Source organism: Lissotriton helveticus, chromosome 6, assembly GCF_964261635.1.
Source record: "Lissotriton helveticus chromosome 6, aLisHel1.1, whole genome shotgun sequence".
Classification (NCBI taxonomy): domain Eukaryota; kingdom Metazoa; phylum Chordata; class Amphibia; order Caudata; family Salamandridae; genus Lissotriton; species Lissotriton helveticus.
Genome location: NC_136067.1, coordinates 223270434 through 223290537, shown reverse-complemented (window position 1 = coordinate 223290537; position 20104 = coordinate 223270434). Strand labels below are relative to the sequence as shown.

At 45.5% G+C, this 20104-nt stretch overlaps 1 protein-coding gene across 2 annotated transcripts in view; it reads left to right on the top strand.

The window, feature by feature from the left end:
* CLIC5 (chloride intracellular channel 5) overlaps positions 1–20104 on the top strand; it is a 517917-nt gene that overhangs the window by 151242 nt on the left and 346571 nt on the right. The window contains exon 1 of one of the 2 annotated variants that reach the window (XM_078647638.1): positions 17459–17742. The exons of the other annotated variant lie outside the window; for it this stretch is intronic. Coding sequence (XP_078503764.1) covers positions 17680–17742 — 63 coding nt within the window. The 5' untranslated portion in view covers positions 17459–17679. Of the gene's footprint in view, positions 1–17458; positions 17743–20104 lie in introns of those variants that run through there. 2 annotated transcript variants of the gene reach the window in all.

The following is a 20104-nucleotide window of genomic DNA, read 5'->3' as shown; positions in this document are numbered from 1 at the left end:
TACTACCTCATACTTTACTACATTTGTTATCTAGCTAGTATACTTCTTTTGCCGCAGAATTATAGTTTTTTTATGCAAAAATAATTAAGGCTGCTATTTTACGGTACATACAAATATGTATGTTACACTAACACGCAACACACCAACTGCTTTGCACTTTGCTTGCAGTTTAGTTCGCCTTTTAATATTTCCTTTATTTCTTCCTTTCATCGCATTGCTTTTCTCAGCAAAACCCTTTGCTTAGGCACACATTGCAACTAAAGCTGCTTAATTTGTTGCTACTACACATTTTGTACTGCAAAGCAAATAGTTAAAATGTGTTAAACATGACTCGCCAACAGTAATTACCTCTTTTAAACATTTCCTCTTTGCATATGCTTCTGAAACTCACCAATATTAGTGTTTCCTAGTTCGTATGCTCACTTGTTACTGCTTATATTATAAGTTGCTTTCTAAATACTAATGCTGCTACTGCTAACATTAGAAGTTGTTTCAAAAATACTAACGCTGTTGTTTACTCCCTATGTGTGTAGCTTGTTCTCAGCGCTAACCAGTAAGTAACTTGATTTGCTTTGTCAAAATTCACCTGTGCTCAGTTTGTTGTCATTGGAAAGACGTGAAAAGCTCAGATGCCATTCTTTGTCTTACCCACATCGACTCTTTGTGCACTCGTGGCAAAGTCGTCAGGGCGGGAGGCATGAATGTGTTCACAATCATGTAAAAAAAATCACTTTAAAAAAATGCCCAAAACACTGCAAAGATTTATAACTTGTACCAGGGTGAACATCTGCATTTCAACCTCTCTCCACCTCTCTCTCTTTCTCTCTACCTCTACCTCTCTCTCTACCTCTCACTCTACCTCTCTCTCTCTACCTCTCTCTCTTTCTACCTCTCTCTCTACCTCTCTCTCCCTTCCTCTCGCTCTCTACCTCTCTCTTCCCCTCTCTCTCTACACCTCTCTCCCTACCCCTCTCTCTCCACCCCACTCTCTCTACACCTCTCTCTCTACCCCTCTCTCTCTCCCCCCTCTCTCTCTACCTCTATCTCTCTACCACTCTCTCTCTACCTCTCTCTCTCTACCTCTCTCTCTACCTCTCTCTCTCTCTACCTCTCTCTCTACCTCTCTCTCTCTCTCTACCTCTGCACGCCTCACACTGCTGCACACCTCACACTGCTGCACGCCTCACACTGCTGCACGCCACACAGTGCTGCACGCCACACAGTGCTGCACATCACACAGTGCTGCACGCCTCACACAGCTGCACGCCTCACACTGCTGCACGTCGCACACTGCTGCATTACTCACAGTGCTGCATGCTGCGCACTGCTGCACGCCTCACACTGCTGCACACTGCTGCACGCCACACACTGCTGTACGCCTCACACTGCTGCACGCCACACACTGCTGCACGCCTCACACTGCTGCACGTCTCACACTGCTGCACGCCTCACAACACCACCACATCACTCTAGGACACCACCACATCACTCTAGGACACCACCACATCACTCAGGGGCACCACCACATCACTCAGGGGCACCACTCAGGGGCACCACCATATCACTCAGGGACACCACCACATCACTCAGGGACACCACCACATTACTCAGGGGCAACACTCGGGGACACCACTACATCACTCGGGGACACCACCAAATCACTCTGGGACACCACCACATCACTCTGGGACACCACCACATCACTCTGGGACACCACCACTTCACTCTGGGACACCACCACATCACTCTGGGACACCACCACATCACTCTGGGACACCACCACTTCACTCTGGGACACCACCACATCAGTCTGGGACACCACATCATCACTCAGCCCAACCACATCATCACTCAGCACCACAACAGCATCACTCAGCACCACAACATGTCCTTGCTTGCTACCAACAAGCATTGCCATAGCCAATAGGACTCTCATTAGGAAAATGTAAGCTATTGGCTTTGTGAATAACAATGCTATTAATTTATGTATTTTCAAATCTAACACTTATTAAAATAAAATGTCATTTACAATACCAATAGCTCACACTTTCCTAATGCGAGACCTATTGCATAGCAAATGCTTGTTTTGCCATGCTTCACAGCAAGAACTGTTTGCTTTGCCACTGCTTGTTATAGCTCGTTGTTGCCACCAAGTGTCTTCTGCACGGGAAGAATTGCTGAAGGTGTGCGTGGTTCTGAGAGGTGCTCCTTATTGTTTCAGTGAATTGGATGCTGCCTGTAGTCATGATGGAGTCAGGAGCTGTTTCTGAGGCTGGCTGGCTCCTGGTTCTTTTCTAGGTTTTTGAGATTAGTTGATGAAGAGTGTGGATGCTGTGTCTCTTATGCGGTATGTGGTGGTAAAACTGCACAAGGTTCTGAGAGGTGCCCTGTTTAATGCTGCTGGATGTCTTGATGTAGTCGAGAGAAGTGTGAGGTGGACAGACGTGTTTGAGATGATAAGGTCCCTGTGTAGGGTTGCAAGACGGATTTGTAGTGTGGTTTCATGCCGTGTCGCATATGTGCGCAGAACTGGTGAGGTGTGTGGTTCTGAGTGGTGCTTCTTAGCTTTGGCAGTGAATATGATGCTGCAGGTTGTCATGTTGTAGTCGAGAGAAATGTGAAGTGTTTGACATGGCGCCTGGCACTGAGGTCTCCATCTAGGTTTACTGCACGGTTGTGATGTCTCCTGTGTGGGAAGAGTTTGTAAGATGTAGAAGGTTCTGATGGGTGCTCAGAACATGTTTCTGCTAACAGGTAGGCACGAGGAGGAGGAAGTAGGAGGTAATGATACAAGACTTTCTGGTATACATTTATCGACCTAGACGGTTGCTGGGTCAGTGGTTGAAGATGTGGTCCTGCAGTTTAATCCAGGCATGGACACTCTGCTGTTTGCTTCACCACCTCTTTACAAGCGATGCATAGTGATTTCAGTGCTGCAATATCAGCTGTACCAGAGAGAGGTCATGTGGTTTATTAACCCTTTCCGTGCTGATGATGGAACCACTCCATCATAAGCCGCGGTGGCGCTGTGCTTATAACGGAGCGGTTCTGTCATGGCCCGCCCGACGCGCGCCTGCGCGGCGCGTTCTATTAAGCGGGCGGGGCCATGACGGAACCGCTCCGTCATGAGCACAGCTCAACCACGGCTGGTGACGGAGCGGTTCCGTCACCAGCATGGGCGCGCCACGCGCCCCCCCCCGCCCCCTTAGCGCTGCGGCGTAATAGCCGCCGCTGCGATGAGGTTAAACCATCTTGTTTCTTTGTTTATTGATTATCATAATGTTGATTATATGATTAATAGAAGTATATATTATTATTTGACATCAAATATATGTTATGATATGCCTACACAAAGCACAAATACAGATATAATCAATTTTAGGCACTTTCAATTACTAAAAACGGTGTAATTCATGAGTATTAATTACGTTTGGATAACATTTTCGTTACACTGACATAATCTTGTACAATTTCCGTGATTTTGCATTTCACTCATTAAACGAAATTCCACCATTATGCCCTGTCGCATAATTTTATGTCTGTTTGTGTAAAACAAAATTTTAAGTCTGTTTGTGTAAAACACTATTGCGGGAGCATGGGAACAATGCAGGCAAACAGCATGGGAGTGACTGTTGTTTGCAGCCTTTTTATTTGCTCTTTAGTTTTGGTGTGCAATGCATCCTGCATCCAAAATGGATGGGAGGATACATTTTGCGCTGAAATATAGTGCTACATGCTAGATTTGCATTTCACATGATTTGGGGAAACTTTCTTGAAAGTTGACATAATTGCACAAAATGGAATTACACACATTTCGAAAAGCCCAGGTATTAATGTTCGAGTAACTCTCTCCTTGTAGTTACCTTGTTGATAATATGAGCAGTAGATGTATGTTTGCTTAGGATGCAAGCCCACTCCTAACGTAGCCTTCCATATGGGTGTGTGTATGCCTCAGCTCACTGCTATTTAATTAGATGTACTATGGCAAAACTATTTTAAGTAATCCTGCTCAGCTCAAGTGGGCTCTCTGCCTGCGTTCCTGCCATGACACTCTGTTCTCATTTATTAGCAGTCATTTTCACGTAAGTGTCATTCCCTGAGCACAGCGTCTTCTGGATTTGAACTGGGAACCTGTCAACAGCGGCTGCTGCTGAGAAAAACAGTGCTGTATTTTCAGATAAAAAAGCCTTTAATCAAACAATTTGGGAATGAAAGGTAAGGTAGGACTGAGTTTAGTTAAATACACACGTGGGAGATGAACATAATATTAATTAAGTTAAGGGGATGTTCTGAAAACTGAAAGAGTGATGCCTCAAACTACCAGGCACCTCAATGGGCTATTGAGAATTCATATGCAGCTGCACATGTCCCTGGGGCAAGCTAGACTGGTTATTGAGGGACGGATTTAAAGTTTGGCGGAGAGGCAACGTAGTACCTTCCCCTCTAAACTCATGGTCCGCCCACCCGATTTTGAGTTGAGTGGACTGCCAGGTTTACGCCAATAAGGTAAAATTTACTCAGTTGATGAAAAGCTTCCTCTGATGGACCAACAGATTGGAGGCAATTGGAGTGAGCATATAATACTGTCCACCCTATTTAGGATGGGTCAGATTCTGTGTTTTTTTCCTGTACCTGGCGGTGAGGGACAGGAAAAAAGAAAGGAAAGCACCCATGGGGTGGGGGTGTAAGAAATTGGATTACTAGTTGAGAGGGTGACACCCTACTCAAGCAGCAACCACAGTCCTTGTCAGGGTGAAGTCTCAAGCAAACACCAAATTAACCTGTGCTCAATACTCTAGTAGCTTGGCACAGAGCAGTCCGGCTTAACTTAGAGGCAATCAAACAGTAATAACATGAAAACACAACACAAGAAATTGCACACCAATTAGAAAAATTGAGTCAATTTCATAAATAAATTAAGACTAAAATTACAAAAATCCAATCAGTAGAACCGGAGATATGCAAGTTTAAATATTTCAGTGAAAATAGTGCCGAAGAGCTCAAAGCGCCTACTGTGGTTATCTGGTTCCGCCAGGCTGGGTTAAAGTCACAAGTTCCGGCAAACTGCTATGGACCTACTTAGGTCCGCTGAGCACAGTACCTCAATCCTGCTTGTGAAAAGATGCGGAGTCTGGCCTTCAGGATACATCACACATTATAAGCGATATGAGGTCCGGACGGGGAGATTTGTTGCACAGCTGCAGTTCCGGGGAGGTCCAAAGTGTGATGTGAAGTCCGTGCATAGGAATGCATTGCACAGTGGCTGTTCCAATGGGCTGTTTGGATGAGGCGATATCCTTGCTTGGAGATACGTCTTTCAGTGTCAGTTCCAAAGGGCAGTGATGACGATGCAAGTCCTTGCATTGGGGAAGTCCTCGCCGTGAAGGAGATGTATACATTCTGCTGAATCCACAGATGGGCTGGCAGAGAACCTTCAGGCCCCCTTTCAAGGGTACAGGACTGGGGTGGCACCACTTGGGAGGGCAGGACTTACAGGTGGAAGAATCCAGGTGCAAGGTGCAATGTAGTTGGAAGGCTGTTCTGACCCTGAGGCTTCTGATCAGGAGGCCAGCCAACTAGCTCTTAGAGTCAATTTGGGGTCCTGGGTTAAGCGATGCAGGTACAGTCCTTCTCAACCAGACAAGGACATCAGAGTAGCAAGTCCGCACGGCAGGGCAGAAGACCTTCGGGGCAGAAATCAAGCAGAAGTCTGGCAGAGTTTCAGTCCTTTCAGCAGCACAGCAGTCCTTCTTCCTGCCATAATCCACTGGTCCAGAAGTGTACTGAAGGGTTGGTGTCTGAGGACCTGGGCCTTCCTTTGAAGCGGGAGAAGCTTTGAGAGGCTTTCTTTTTAAGTCCATAGGCGTCCTGCCTTCCCTGCCCTGGCTCCAGTTTTACTACAGGGTGTATTCAGGCCTTTGTGTGGTGGCAGGACACAGCCTATTCATGTTTAAGTAGGGCTGCGCCCTGCTCTGCTCTCCCGTCCTACCAGTAATGGCCCATCCAGGCGCACCTAAGCTCACTATTGTGTGTGGCTGTCTAGGAGGAATACACAAAGCACAACTGTAAGCTACACCCAGTAATGTTACCAAGAGACAGACTGCAGGCACTAAATGGCTAAGGCTGGAAAATGCCAACTTTTTAAAAGTGCAAAAAGAACAATTGATGGACAGAATGCATAACAATGTCATACATTCACCCCAGTGCAGAGATATGGGCCTAAATGCATCGTTTTTGCTCACTTTGCCACTGCATTCAAGCTAGCCTGGCTGATGAAGAGTGTTACCCAGAAACCGGTCCCGGGATGCTTGTTTCCGGTTCAGGGAAGATCTGGCTTGGCAATTCAGGCTGGACTGTTCCCCTGTTCCCATGAGGCACAGGGCCAAGACTGATTTGCATATAGCTGGGTCAGAACTGAGGTGGCGAAGTGAGCTAAAGAATGATGATGGATTCAACCCAGATCTGTGACTGGGGGTGACTGTCTGAAAAGTTTCAGCTCTCTGTCCATCATCTCCTTGTGTTAACTTTTTAAAAGTGGCCAAGTCAAATTGGCAGTTTAAAACTGCTAGAAGGCTGCAATGACAGGCCTGAGACATGTTTTAAAGGAAAGGGCTACTTAAGTAAATGGCATGATAAGTGCTGCAGGACCACTAGTAGCATTTAATTTACCACATTTGGTATATAGTATGCCACTGTACTAGGAACTTAAAAGTAAATTAAATGTGCCAATCGAGTGTAAGCCAATTTTACCAGGTTTTAAAGGAGAGAGCACATGCACTTTAGCACTGGTAAAGTATGCAGAGTCCTAAGGCCAATAACAAATTCAGCAAAACAGGCAGAGTGGAGCCAAAACATTTGGGGATGACCCTGCAGAGAAGGTCAAGTCCAGCAGCACCTAAGTGTGTTTTTTGCTCCAACACATTATTTGTGCTCCTAAAAGTCCTCCCACACTCCTCTTGATGTTGCACTAATAGCTATTTTGCAACTATATGTAATTTTGCACTTAAATGTGTTTTTGATGTTTTGTATTCCCTAGGCCTACCGTGCTGGTGCCATGCAATACTCTAAGATTGGGAAATAGAAAAAGGGCACAGACATAGAAACCACAGAAAGAGGGATGTTACACAGAGACACAGCTCAAAACGTCTGTGCAGATCCCTTTGAATGCGCTAGAGTTTAAAGCTAGGCCCATTGGCTTTGCCAAAAATTATTTGGACATTTGTCACTGGAGTTCTACTATCCTTTTGAGGGGCCCACAGTCGCTAAGAGCTCTCAACACTGCTGATTCCTTTAAAGGTTGGTTTCAGTGGAAGACTTGCTAATACCTTATCCTCTGAACTCAACAAAACTGCATACAGTGGAGAGGCCTGTTGAACTTCTGTCATATTGACTCTCTTTGTATAGTGAGCCTAGTGGTATTGCCAAAGCTGGCAGCTTTACTCCAGGAACTATCCGCAAGCGGAGTGATGGCTGCTTGCATTGAGTCTTCCAAAGAGCCCTCGTAGGCGTTCTGTTGAGGAAGGCAATGGCCTGTGTGGCACTTATTCAGAAGCAAGAGCTTGGATGCCAATAGACAGGGACGTAAATGGCAGCCATTTTAATAGGAGCACTACTCAAAGCTTTATATTTACATAATAAATTAAAGTTTGCTGAAATTGAGCAGGGACTACAGTAGTTTCCAAAAAATAAAATAAACATCGATCCTGGTAAACATGAATGTAGAAAACTCTAGAATGAAAGTTCCAAAAAACATGCAAAGCTATTTGTACCATTAATAATAATATGGGCTAGCATTAATACAACCCTAGTGTAATTGCCTGTTCCTTAATTTTATTTTGAAGGAACATAACAAAGGTGCAGAGAAACTCATTTTCGTGTGGTGTTCCTAGATAGTTTTGCTTTTATGGGACTGGGAGTATTGGAACAGTTTCAATAGATTCCCAATTATTATATTCTGTTTTTTGAACATAGTGAAAAATTGCCTCCTTCTAATTCATGTATTCAGCATTTATGTAAGACCACAGAAAAAGTGTTTATAAAGTGCTCCAGTTGTGTAAAAAGTAAATGTCACATGTGAGTTGCAGTGTGCATTTGTACCACCCAAATGAATGACTTTAAAGTCCTATCTTAAGTTTTGCAATTACAGGTCTGGACCTCTGTGAGCAAAGCTGTACCCACCCCATGTCTAAAGAAACAATTTTTACATGTTTAAAAACCTAGGGCCTTAGAGTTTGGCAGATGGAGGTCCCATCACAAACATGGAAGATGTGCTGTCTTCCATTGACTATAAGGCACTTGTAGGTGAAGGATGGAACATCTGCCACTATTGTAATATAGTACCCTGGACGCTAAACTCTAAATAAGGTCCTATTTTTTACATTAGCTAAGTCGCCTATAAGTAGGGGCTTGAAATATGCAAGGTGAAGGTGCATAATGTGCAAAAGTGACTTATGTGGATTATTGGGTCACTGCAATGACAGGCTACCAAAGCTTGTTTGCACTACATAAACTAAAACAGCTTTACCTATAGTAAAAGTCTGTTTGTGAATAAGTCATATTTATCACAAGTAATCCATATTTTGTAAAGCGCAAACATATCACTCCTTAAGGTTTAAAGGCGTTGGGGGCCGTCAAGGAGATTAAGTGAGCTATTGCCAGGGCCGGACTGGGAACCAAAACCGGCCCTGGCAAAGTGCTCGACCGGCCCCCCTCACGGGCCGGCCGCGCTCTTTGCCAGGGCCGGTTTTCGGCCGATTTCGTTACAGGGCTGCAAAATCGGCCCTGTAACAAAAACGGCCCCCAGGAGCCCCAAACCGGCCCCCACCCATGCGGCCGACCGGGGGATTGCCCGGTGCCCGCAACGGCCAGTCCGGGCCTGGCTATTGCCCAGAGTCACATGATGCTGAGCTGAACTGTTGCCGGTGAGCCCTGTGCTACGGAGTCAGCCGATGTGGCCCCTGCACCACACCTCTCCCCAAAAGTCAGTTTAGGAGCTAGCTGAAGACTTCACCTGTGCAAAGTATTTTTTTAGGTTTTGTTTTAGAGTTTTTATTATATAGCGCAAACTAGACCCGAAGATATCGGGTAGCAGAGCACTTTACATGAGCACCAGTTTCGTTACATGAGGACACATTCATTTTTGTTAGGTTAGGGGAGTTTAAGTGATTTTCCCAGAATCACAGGATGTTGAGCGTCGTTATCGAGACTCAAACCCCGTTCTCCAGCTTCGACGTCAACCGCTCTAGCCGTAATGTAAGTAGTCAAAAGTCTAATTCAGTAATAACCACTGCCACAAATGCAAAGATGATTTTTGCTCAAATATGCTTTTCTCTACTTGAAGGCTGGGGCGTAACACAGGCCCCTGCAGCCCCCACGGTGCAGGGGGCCTCCAAGCTCCAGGGGGCCCCCTCAACAGAGTACACAGGCCGGAGAGCTCTAGATTGTGCCCAGAGGGGGCCCCTCCACGCTCCATGCAATTTTCATTACACCACTGCTTGAAGGCATGGGGAGTAGGTCTTCACAGTTGCCAAAGCCTGACACCATGCAATCAATATGGCTATTATCATTTCTCCTCCAAATCTCACCCCACTCTGGCAAGGAACACAAAGTGTCTGAGTCTCTGTTCGACACTCTCGCTTTCAGAATGCAGCCAAACATCAGTAGTTTGTATCTACATTCTAAACACATTCTGATTGCCTGGGCCAATCTTGGCATTCCATTCAGGTGGTGTTTTAGTATATCTCCATGTCCACACTGGATTAGCTGCTCTGATGCTGGTATACATCTCCTGCAATGCTTCATTTGTAATAAAAATAATAATAAGGGCAGAGGCCCATGGACTTACAGCAGATGGCCACACTACTGGAGAATAGATACAAGGATTAATAATATTGGAAGTAAGTCTCAGGGGTGCTTCTGCATTCCTTGACGGTCAGTTTGGAATATTTGGGATTATGCAATACATGCATAAAAACCTGTCTTTTATGTTGTTGGAATGGGAGGCTTGAGACGCATTTTTTGATTTGATTTGATTTGACTTTAGGGTTTATATAGCGCTCAAATGCCCAAGGGCATCTTGGTGCTGAAGCAGACAGGAGATGTGAGGCCTGGATGGAAGTAATTCTTAATTATCAGTGAGAGAACTGCAAGGTTTTAACTTGCTTCTGAAACGTCAGGAAATCAGGACACCGTTTGATGGATAAAAGTAGAGCATTCCACGGTGTGGCTGCCTTCAACAAGAAACTCCGGCCACCCCAGGCCATGAGCTTTGATCTAAGGATAGATAGTAGCTTCACTTCAGAGGATCTGAGCTTTCTGCTTTGTGAGTACCAGACTAATTTACTACGGAAATAGCTAGGTCCAGAGATATGCAGTGCCTTAAAAGTTATGCATAGTGTTTTAAACTCTAGACGTTTTGCTATGGGTAGCCAGTGAAGGTTGATTAAAGTTTGAGCCGCAGACTTATGTTTGGGAATTCCAGCAAGAAGTCCAACCGCATTTTGTAATGTTTGTAGTTTCTGTAGAGATGTCAAAAAAGAGCTTATCATCAAAAATGAATCCCAAGTTTCTTCCTTTTTGGACTGGAGTAGGCAAGGGTCCATATTCTGGGGTCACCAGGTGGGAGACCAGACAGTTCTATCGTTACTGAAAACTAGCACCTCTGTTTTACCAGAGTTTAGCTTTAAGCCATTAGCTTTCATCCAAAGATCAACTAGCATCATACAAGAGCTGAATCTATGACCCGCCTCTTTTGAGTCTTTGGGGATAGATACCACAATTAGTGTGTTGTTTGCATAAGAAATTACCGAGAACCCCAGGGACTTTATCAGTTTCACCAGGGGAGCAACGTACAAGTTGAAAAGGGTGGGGCTCAGTGAAGAACCCTGCGGCACCCCACATGGCAAACTAAATTGCTCAGATGTGCAGTTTCCCAGTGCCACGTGATTTCTTCTGTTTGTTAAGAAATCTTGTATTAGGGTCAAGGCAACTCCTCTAATTCTCATGTCCCTTAGATGGTTAATCAATATAGTATGGCCGAGAGATCAAGTAATATCAGGACGGCATGATCGCCTTTATCCAAGGTCGATCTGATCTCTTCTGAGGTGGCAAGCAAAGCAGTTTCTGTGCTATGCGCCTTTCTGAAACCGTATTGTGAGTAGTCCAAAAGATTATTATTATCAATACAGGTCATCAACTCAGTGTTTGGTGACTTTACAAGTATTTTGGCTGGGAAGGGAAACCTGGAGATGGGTCTATAACTACTGGGTTCCAGGGGATCCAAGTTACTTTTTTTCAAAATGGGGAGAATCATAGCCATCTTCCAAATCAGTAGAAATCCGTCCTGTGTTGAGCACTTTATTTATAATTTCTGTGAGTAATTCCTCGTACATTTTAGGAACTAGATGCATGATTTTATGTTAGAACTCCACTGTAATAAGTTATTACAGTTGAACTTTAATGTCACAATGGCTGCTGCCAGCAGCCGAGGGGGAAGTCGGGTCAGGTCATGGAGCATAATTAAAGCAGGTGTTTAAGGATCAAAACTAAACATTGATTTTCTTACTTTGCTCTGTTTTTCTAGCTGTATAGTGACAAGCAGAAAGGAGATATTCAGTGCTTAATTTGAGCAGGTGGTTTCCGGTGCCCAGCACCAGCACTTAATTGCCAACACCAGTACTTATGACAGTCTGCCACTAGGTGGCGCTGTTTGCATCAATTAAAAATGAGCACAAAACAGTTGTTTATTAATTAAATAATCATTCAAATGTTTGGGGTTCTGTAATTGTCTGAATTGTCACCCTTGTAGGAGTGTTTGGTTAATAGTTGTGTTGGTACTGTCACTGGCGGGGCAATGGGTGGTGCAAGCTGCAGTGGCCTCCTGAGAATGGCCCCTAACACTTCTTCTTTTTTTTTTTTTTTACAAATTAAGCACTGGAGATGTTTATGTTTATTTGTTGCACTCCTTGAATAATTATAGAAAAGTTAGAATCTTTGGGCACGTAGTATTATACTGATTGTAATATTTTTTTGCAAAAAATACCTTAACTGTTTTTTTATGTGTTAAATTTTGAACTAGAAATTCTATTTATATTCTTCATGTTGGCAAACATGCTCTCTCTTTCATATGAAAGAGCTATGGACTAAGGATTTAAGTGGTTTATGGGAAAAGTGATGGTGTGACTATGTATTATAAGGAATAAAGTATCCCAACCCATACATGCTGAGTATATTGAAAGTCACCTCGGAGTTCCATAACCTTATAAAGGAACTTGGCCCACAGCCTTGTGTCTCTATATTTATTTATTCATTTATTTAATTCATTTATAGAGTGCATGGTTACACCATCGGTGTGTCCCCACGCTTAAAGCTAACTCTGAGAGAAAAGATTACGACATGCCAGGTCTGTGAAGGTTGGGTGATCATTACAGGTCCTAACTTTGGATAGAATGTGTAAACAGCCAGGTCTTTAGCTGCCTATGACAAATGTTTTCACATGATTCAATTCATAAGTTCATCGGGAGGCCGTTCCAGATTCTCGCAGCGCGATATCTAAGTGAACGCTCCCCCATTCTGGCTCTGAGGATTCTAGGTACAGTCACTAGAGCCTTTTCTGATGATCTTAGGCTGCGTCCTGGTGAATATTTGGTGATTAGGGGATGCAGATATATGGGTCCTTTTGTTTGTAAAAGGCGGTGGCAGTGGCACATTGCTTTAAACACTACCCTCTTTTCCACAGGAAGCCAATGAAGGGCTTCCAAGGTTTTCTTAGTGTTGGATCTTCTCGGTAGGCCCAGTACCAAATGTGCCGCTGCGTTTTGCACTATCTGTAGTTTAGACAGACCCTTTCTCGTAGTTCCAAGGTACAGGACATTCCCTTGATCCAATTGAGATGTTATTGTCGAGTGTACAATGGTTTTCCTGACATTTGGTGGTAGGACGTCTAGTACTTTCCGCAGCGTTTTCATGGTCCCAAAACATTTCCCCGCTGTGTTTTGTATTTGGTTCTCAAATGTCAAATCTGAGTCAAACCAGACCCCGAGGTTTCTCACTGTTGATTTCAGGGTAGGTAGTTGGCCTAATGTGTCGGGCCACCATGCAGTCGACCAGATGGAAGGTGTTCTACCCACTATCAGTACCTCAGATTTATTCCCATTTAACTTGAGGCAGTGGTTAGACATCAAATCTGCTAGTTCCTTTAGGCATTCTGAGAAGTGTAAAGCTGCTTGGTCCTTATTCTGTGAGAGCAGCACGATAAGCTGCATATCGTCAGCGTAGGAGACAATGGACACATTATATTTCTCTACTCTTTCTGCCAATGGATGCAGGATATTGTTCCTACTTATATGGTTAACTAGCTGTTTGTTTGTTATCTTTTCTGCTATTTTTGAAACAAACATTAGTAAAGAGATTGGGCGAAGATTTTCTAGTACTGTTTGATCCAATGATGTTTTTTTTGAGTGACTTGACAACAGCCTGTTTCCATTTAATGGGAACGATGCCAGTTCAGAAGGAGCGCAGGATAAGCTCCGAGACATAAGGTATAATTACTGTAGCACCCTCCATCATTATTTTTGGTCTAGCTGGGTCCAGTGGAGATCCTGATTTAATACCTTTCGATATGGCTGTAAGTTCCTCTATGTCCGGGATCTTCAGTTCGTCCAGTGTCTGCCCTGCAAACTTGGTCTGACTGTCACAGGCTAGGCCTGTTCCTAATCGTGCTTCCGCCGGAAAAGTATCATATATACCAGTGACTTTATTTGTAAAAAAAGATGCCACCTTATTACAGCTTTCAGTAGAGCATGGTAATGGAACGTCTCAGTGAGTTGCAACGTCCTTGTAATGTACGGCAGGGGGTATTTTATCACATACATAATAATAAAATGCACAACAATAATTGGAACAATACATGTTATAATAATAATTATTAATATATGATAATAATCTGTAATTATTTTGAGCTGGTGGTTGCAAGTGAAGCCCAATGACACTCATTTTTGGGGACCAGGACTTTTTTGTCAGCATCAGATTTTAATCCAGAACAAGAGACAGAATGGCAGAAAAGGGGGAAAGGTGGGGAACGAGAAAAACAGAACAAGCATTTGCAATGCAATAGGTCTCGCATTTACGCGAGTTTGAGCTATTGGCATTGTAAATGACAATGCCTTTTATTTATGCTTTCGTTTTTTAAACATAAATAAAACACATTGTCATTTACAATGCCAATAGCTTAAACTTGCGTAAATGCAAGACCTATTGCATTGCAAATGCTTCTTTTTACAATGCCTTTGGGGTGGTCTTGGAGAGTGGAGAATACCTCAGATGGTATACAGCGCCCTGGGACATAAAAAGTGTATCATTTCCTGGGTACAGAATATGACGCGAGTGGGATTGGCGCCTCTTGCTATGTATACTGTATGGTATATGTGACGTTTCCGAGGGTGCGAGTACATAATGCCGTGTTTGCATGAGATGTATAGGAAGCCAGGATTGCGGCAGATGCCAAAGTGTTTGTAGGATTCCCTGAGGTGTTTAAGGTACCTGTGAGTTGAGTTGTTTGTTATATTTTCTGCTATTTTCAAAACAAACGTTAGTAAAGAGATTGGGCGAAGATTTTCTAGTACAGCTTCCCTCCCACGTGTACTTAAAAGTCTAGAAATAAAATGCAGCTTTTAAAGAACAATCCAACATTGCCATCAAAAAGGGCATCTACTAGCGACTTGCAGCATCGGCCGAGACTTGGATGAGTGGATCGCAAGTAGCGTCTGTTCAGGGCTCCCCTCGAGGGCGAGGAAATCTCACACTCAGCTCGGTGCTCTGCTCCAGGGTCTCAGGGGCGAGCTGACCCGGAAGTACAGCAAATGTGAAGCGAGCAGATACATTGACAGGCACACCACTGGGCTCAAAAAGGACACTGTGTCTCTGTCAATGCTTGTTAGCACCATCAGCACGACCCCTCTTATTCAAACGGCACCATGTATAAGAGCGTGTTAACGCACACTAGATATTAAGCACAGGCTGCCTGTGGGGACATGCAATGTGATGTGAGCAGCACAATACCCGCTCATTGCACCGACAGACCAGCTCCTGTGCGGCCGCCTGTCGCGTGTTGCTTAAATAATACATGGGACGGGACCAGCTGAACTAAACACCACCTGCACCGTGCAACGGATTGACACAACCGGATCCAGCCCTGCAGGGCCCTAGGAGTGCTTGTGCAGGCGATGTGGGTATCTGAGAATTAATGTCAAGTCGCAGATGAATAGCTCTGCGGATCTCAGATGTGCGGCTGTCTGCAGCCTCCTGCTCCCCTGTGCCCGGCCTGAAAGTTGTAGAGCTGAGCAAGCTTTCAGGCAGTGTAATGGGAGATGATGAGTGGGCGGCGGCTGTGACAGTCGGAGCACAGGAGGAAGTTGAGGCCGCGTAACGAAGAGCGGAGAGAGTTTATGGGGTCTCCACTCTTCGGGTTAACTGGAAAATATGCTAGAAGGGTGCGAATGGACACCCTGTTTATGAGACATTTAGGGGCTTATTTACAAGCCCCTTGTGTCACCAGTGCTTCACTTTTAAAATGGGAAAAAAGTGCCCTACCAGCTGCGTAAGGGGCTTGTGAATAAACCTGTTAATCTTCATAGGTAATGGGGCAGCCAGATGTTACTTCTCTCTGTACAGTTGATGCATATTTAGTGCCTTGAAAGTAAGTGAATGGATACCTGCACCTCTACATAATACATTTCGCTTGTAGCAGTTTCATTAAATTATTTTCGGACACCAAGCTGTGCTTCATGAAATTAATAAACACGGTGTGATAAGCGAATCGAAGCACAACATTGGGATTACACCTCACATGCCCCTCGGGGACCCCGAGCAGACAGATGCGACCCCTGCACGGTAAGCAGCAGATGAAAGTCGTACCCAAGGCAGGCGCAGGGCTCGGACCGCGGGCTCTCCAGTCCGGGACCAACAGCAACTGAGAACGAAGGAAGCGTGGTCTGCAGGAATAGCTCAGTCAATGCCGCCCACGGATCCAGCCTTTCCCCACACACACTCCATTCCCCAGCACACACTACCTGTGGAACACCCCGGGGGCACCTGAAAGCACGCCCTGCCTGCCGTTCCTAACCGACTGAGCCCGGTCACTCAGACCCTCCTCTGTGGAGATTACAGCTTTATTCATAGACTGTGCAGGTCGAGGTTGCTGTCCAGCACGCGTGAGGTTGGCTGCTGCTTGGCTGCTCTTTCAGTGCATCTACAAGACGGGCTCTTAAAACTGCTAAAACAACCCCCCATCTCCCCAACCTCCAGAGGCTCGGGGTCTCATTAAGCTTGTTCACCACAAGCACACTCCCTTTCCTCAGACACCAGCCGCGTTTCTGCCTTTCGCTTACCTCTGGGTTATTCCAGCTCAGAGATCACCAGAATTAGAATAGAAAGTAAAAGATTGTATTCTTCGGTAAGAAAGAGATATAATGACCAGCACTTTTCCTTCTCACGTCAAAGTAAACAAGGAAAGCGATTCCTTTCACTTTCGCGACACAGATAAAGCCGCGAGTGGTGCGCACGCGTGCCACAGCGAGCCATATGGTTTCAATTTTCGCGCCCGTGCCTGGGCACGATAAATTAAACTATATGGCAGAAATGCGCGTAATAGACACCAATAGGCCAGGGGCAGAGCTATGCGCCCGCCTCTGGCCTATTGTGTGCTATCTTTAAAACAAACACGCAGGCAAAGGCCAATAGCAGGTTGCAAAAGTAAAAACACACACACAAGCGTGTTAATTTCCAGGATCCATTTCTGAACCCCGGACAAAAGGACTCTCGTCTGCACGCTGCAACGCAGGTTGCGAGACCTAAAAAGTAGGGATGAAAAAGAACCTGTTAGAACGAGAGAAAGGAGCAGGGAACGTAGATAAACGAGACATGAGGTGGAATCAAAATTATAAAACCTTGCTATTCCTCAACTATGACCTTCGATGCATTTGAGGAAAACTTTGGGCCCCTGCACTGATTATTTTACAAATTAAGCCTATACGAATAACATCATTAATACTAAAAGTAGCAGCAACTGTAATATTAAGACTTATCAATGTAGAAAGTTACAGAGATGTGTCCTGCTATACGGAAAACCTCAAATACCTTCATAAATGTTTTTTGAGTGGAACAATTGTCCAGATGGCTGTAATCCAGGTGTGAATAAAAAAAAAAACACGAAATAGAACGCACCATCAGTGAGTAAACACGAGACTGGCTGGCTGAGAATGAATTGTTCCACTTTGTGTACAAAAAGTGCTGAGGGCATGTCACCCCTCGCGGGGAGCCGCCCCTGCTGGAAGCCTCGCGCCCCCCAGTCAGGTGCACCGTGCGCCGGGCGCGCGGGCAGCAGCAGGCCCCGGGCCCGGGCGGCGCGTGCCTCCTCCTCCCCTGCGCGCGGCGCCTCCCTCTCTCTCGCTCTCGCGCCCGGGCTATTTCGGGCTGACAGCGCCGAGCAGCAGCCCTGACAGATGAGGATCCAGTGACACGGGCCGGACACTTGTTGCTGACGCCCCACGAGCCCGCGGGCCGGGAGCGGGTCGCCCGGGGCAGGGAGTGATGTGAACATCTGGAGAAGCAGCAGGTGCACCCCTGGACTGGAGCCCCCTCGGCGCAAGGAGGAGAAGGACGCTCGCAGCCGCCCGGTGGAAGATGACAGACTTCGCTGCTGCCAACGGGGAGGCCAAGGACCCCGACATCGAGCTCTTTGTCAAGGTAGGTGAGGCAGCCACCCCTGGGGGCACCTGAGATGCACCTTTCGGATCGTGGAGGGGGTGTGGCAGTGCCAGGCTGCCTGGAACCTCCCTCTTCTCTGTACCAAGACTTTTTTGTTGTATTAGACAAGTGTTATTATAGCGCTCAGATGGGTGGTATCCAAGCACTAGCTGGTACTAGCAACTTGTGAGATCGCTCACTGGGTTTATGCGCCTGCTACAAAACTCTTTCAGTACAATACAGTGACATTAATTCGAAATAATTACTTAGCGCTTCATACAGCTCTTTTACCGTTTCTAGTTTTATTAGATACGTGTTATAGCGCTCAGATGGGTGGTATCCAAGCACTGGCTGGTACCAGCAACTTCTGAGATCGCTCACTGTGTTTATGCGCCTGCTACAGAACTTTTACAATGCAATACAATGACATTAATCCGAACGTGTGTTTTTACTTAGCGCTTCACACAGCTCTTTTAAAGTTTCTAGAAGCTGTAAATAACACATTGACCTTTCACGTGTGTAGCTCGCTGAGAGCGCTGCGTGGATTCTTGCCATTGACCTAGTTGCTTGTAGGTCTGCTCATCAAGCACTTTCCGGCCCCACACGCACAATTGAAAGCTCCCACTCACCATCACTATGTTGGGGGCGCCGGCGCTTCCGCCTGCTCTCTCTGTAACGCACCCTGCTCATCTTGCCACTGTTAGATTCATTCGTCCTGCACAGGCTGCACTCACGAATGATCAAAACAAACAAATAAGTCTTTGCTTCCTTTCAGCAGCCCCAGGCTGTTAAACGTGGCCTATGAAGTCTGCCAACACCGTCCGTTTGTTGCAAACTTTCCAAAGTGCCTCGAGACTTCGGAGTGGGTCTTATGCGCTGCACTATTACATTGTTCAGGCGCGTCCGTGTTTTTAATGCGTGTCCCTTAAGTGTTTGTGAGTTATGGAGCTGTTGAAATCAGAGCGACGATTAGTGGAAAAAAAGCACACTGTTCTTGATAATTTGTATTGTTGCAAGACCACCCTGTGGTGGGCAGCGACCGCAGGAATGTGAACACTGCGACCCTGCCGTGGCCCACCCACTGTTTGGACTACCACAGATGGCTCTTGAGAGTGGTCTGTGCAGCAGAGAAGAAATTCCAAATATACGTTCACGTGGTGATTACGCATGGATGGGCCAGGAATTATTTTCATTTACAGAAACGCTCCATTTTAGATCAAATCACCCACAGCTGACATGGATGTTTCTTTTAGTGTAGAACGCTGTGAACTGAATCACCTTCAGACACTAGTAAATGTTGAAACAAGGGAAGCCGGGCACAGGAATTGGAAGCATGTTGTCTAGGCTCACACAGTTTGTCATAGTGGGGAGCTGTGGTCTGGGAGGAGTTATAGTCAGAAAGAATCCAGGCTGCATTGGGGTAAAGGTGATTGGGTGCATGTTCTGCTGAGATGTGCTTTGAGGAGACAGACAGTTCTTCTACTTGTATTTGGTTGGGCCTGTGTGCATGTTTTAAGCCAGAATGTCCCCGCCTGGCGACTTAATACACAACCACGAAGTCACGTGTTCGAATCACTATATTCCACATAGCCTTTCATTCATTCATTCGACGTGGATAAAACAAATCCCAGTGACACCAAGGCAAAAAAAAAAGAAAATCCGTTATCTATCAATAGCGCTCCCTATAGAGGATGAATGGTATTACAGATACCTCTCTTCTGGGTGTGAATATGACCGATGCGTTAAAAATCATTTTCAATTTTCTACTGAGAGAAAGCGGCATTACTGGACGAGCCTGGCCCTCGCGAACTAAAAGCCCTCTCTCAGGGGTTTAAGTGTGATAAAAAAGCTGGGGTGTCGCGAAAAGGGGCGTGGTCGGTGTAATTAAGGGCGTGCCTTAAAACATTTAAGCAAAAAATCTGTGTTTAGCATAATGTGCCGCACCACTAGTATTTTGCCTCTTCTGTCATTGTATCCAGATGTATTATACAACATGTAGCATTAGACCTACAACACGCCAGCTATTGGCATTGTCACTAGTTGTTCGTTGCATAAGATAAATAAGTAACAAACATGGCTTCTTTTTATTATTACAAGTGCTTCAGTACTGAAATGATGAGACTGTGAAAGAACTATACCGAGTCTCTTTGAAGTTTCGTCACAGGCAGTGAAGGGTGGGACTGCTGCAGAGTTATGATTTTTTTTCCATCCTGAGGTTAAAAATGGAGGATAGAGACCCGTCTCGGCACCTGCTCTTTAGAACTACCTGTGCTGAGCACCGGCAGGACCCTGCCCACTTAAAGCCCTGCCCTCTGATGTTCACTATGTGCTCAGCTGCCCATGTGAGTCGTTGGTGTTGTTT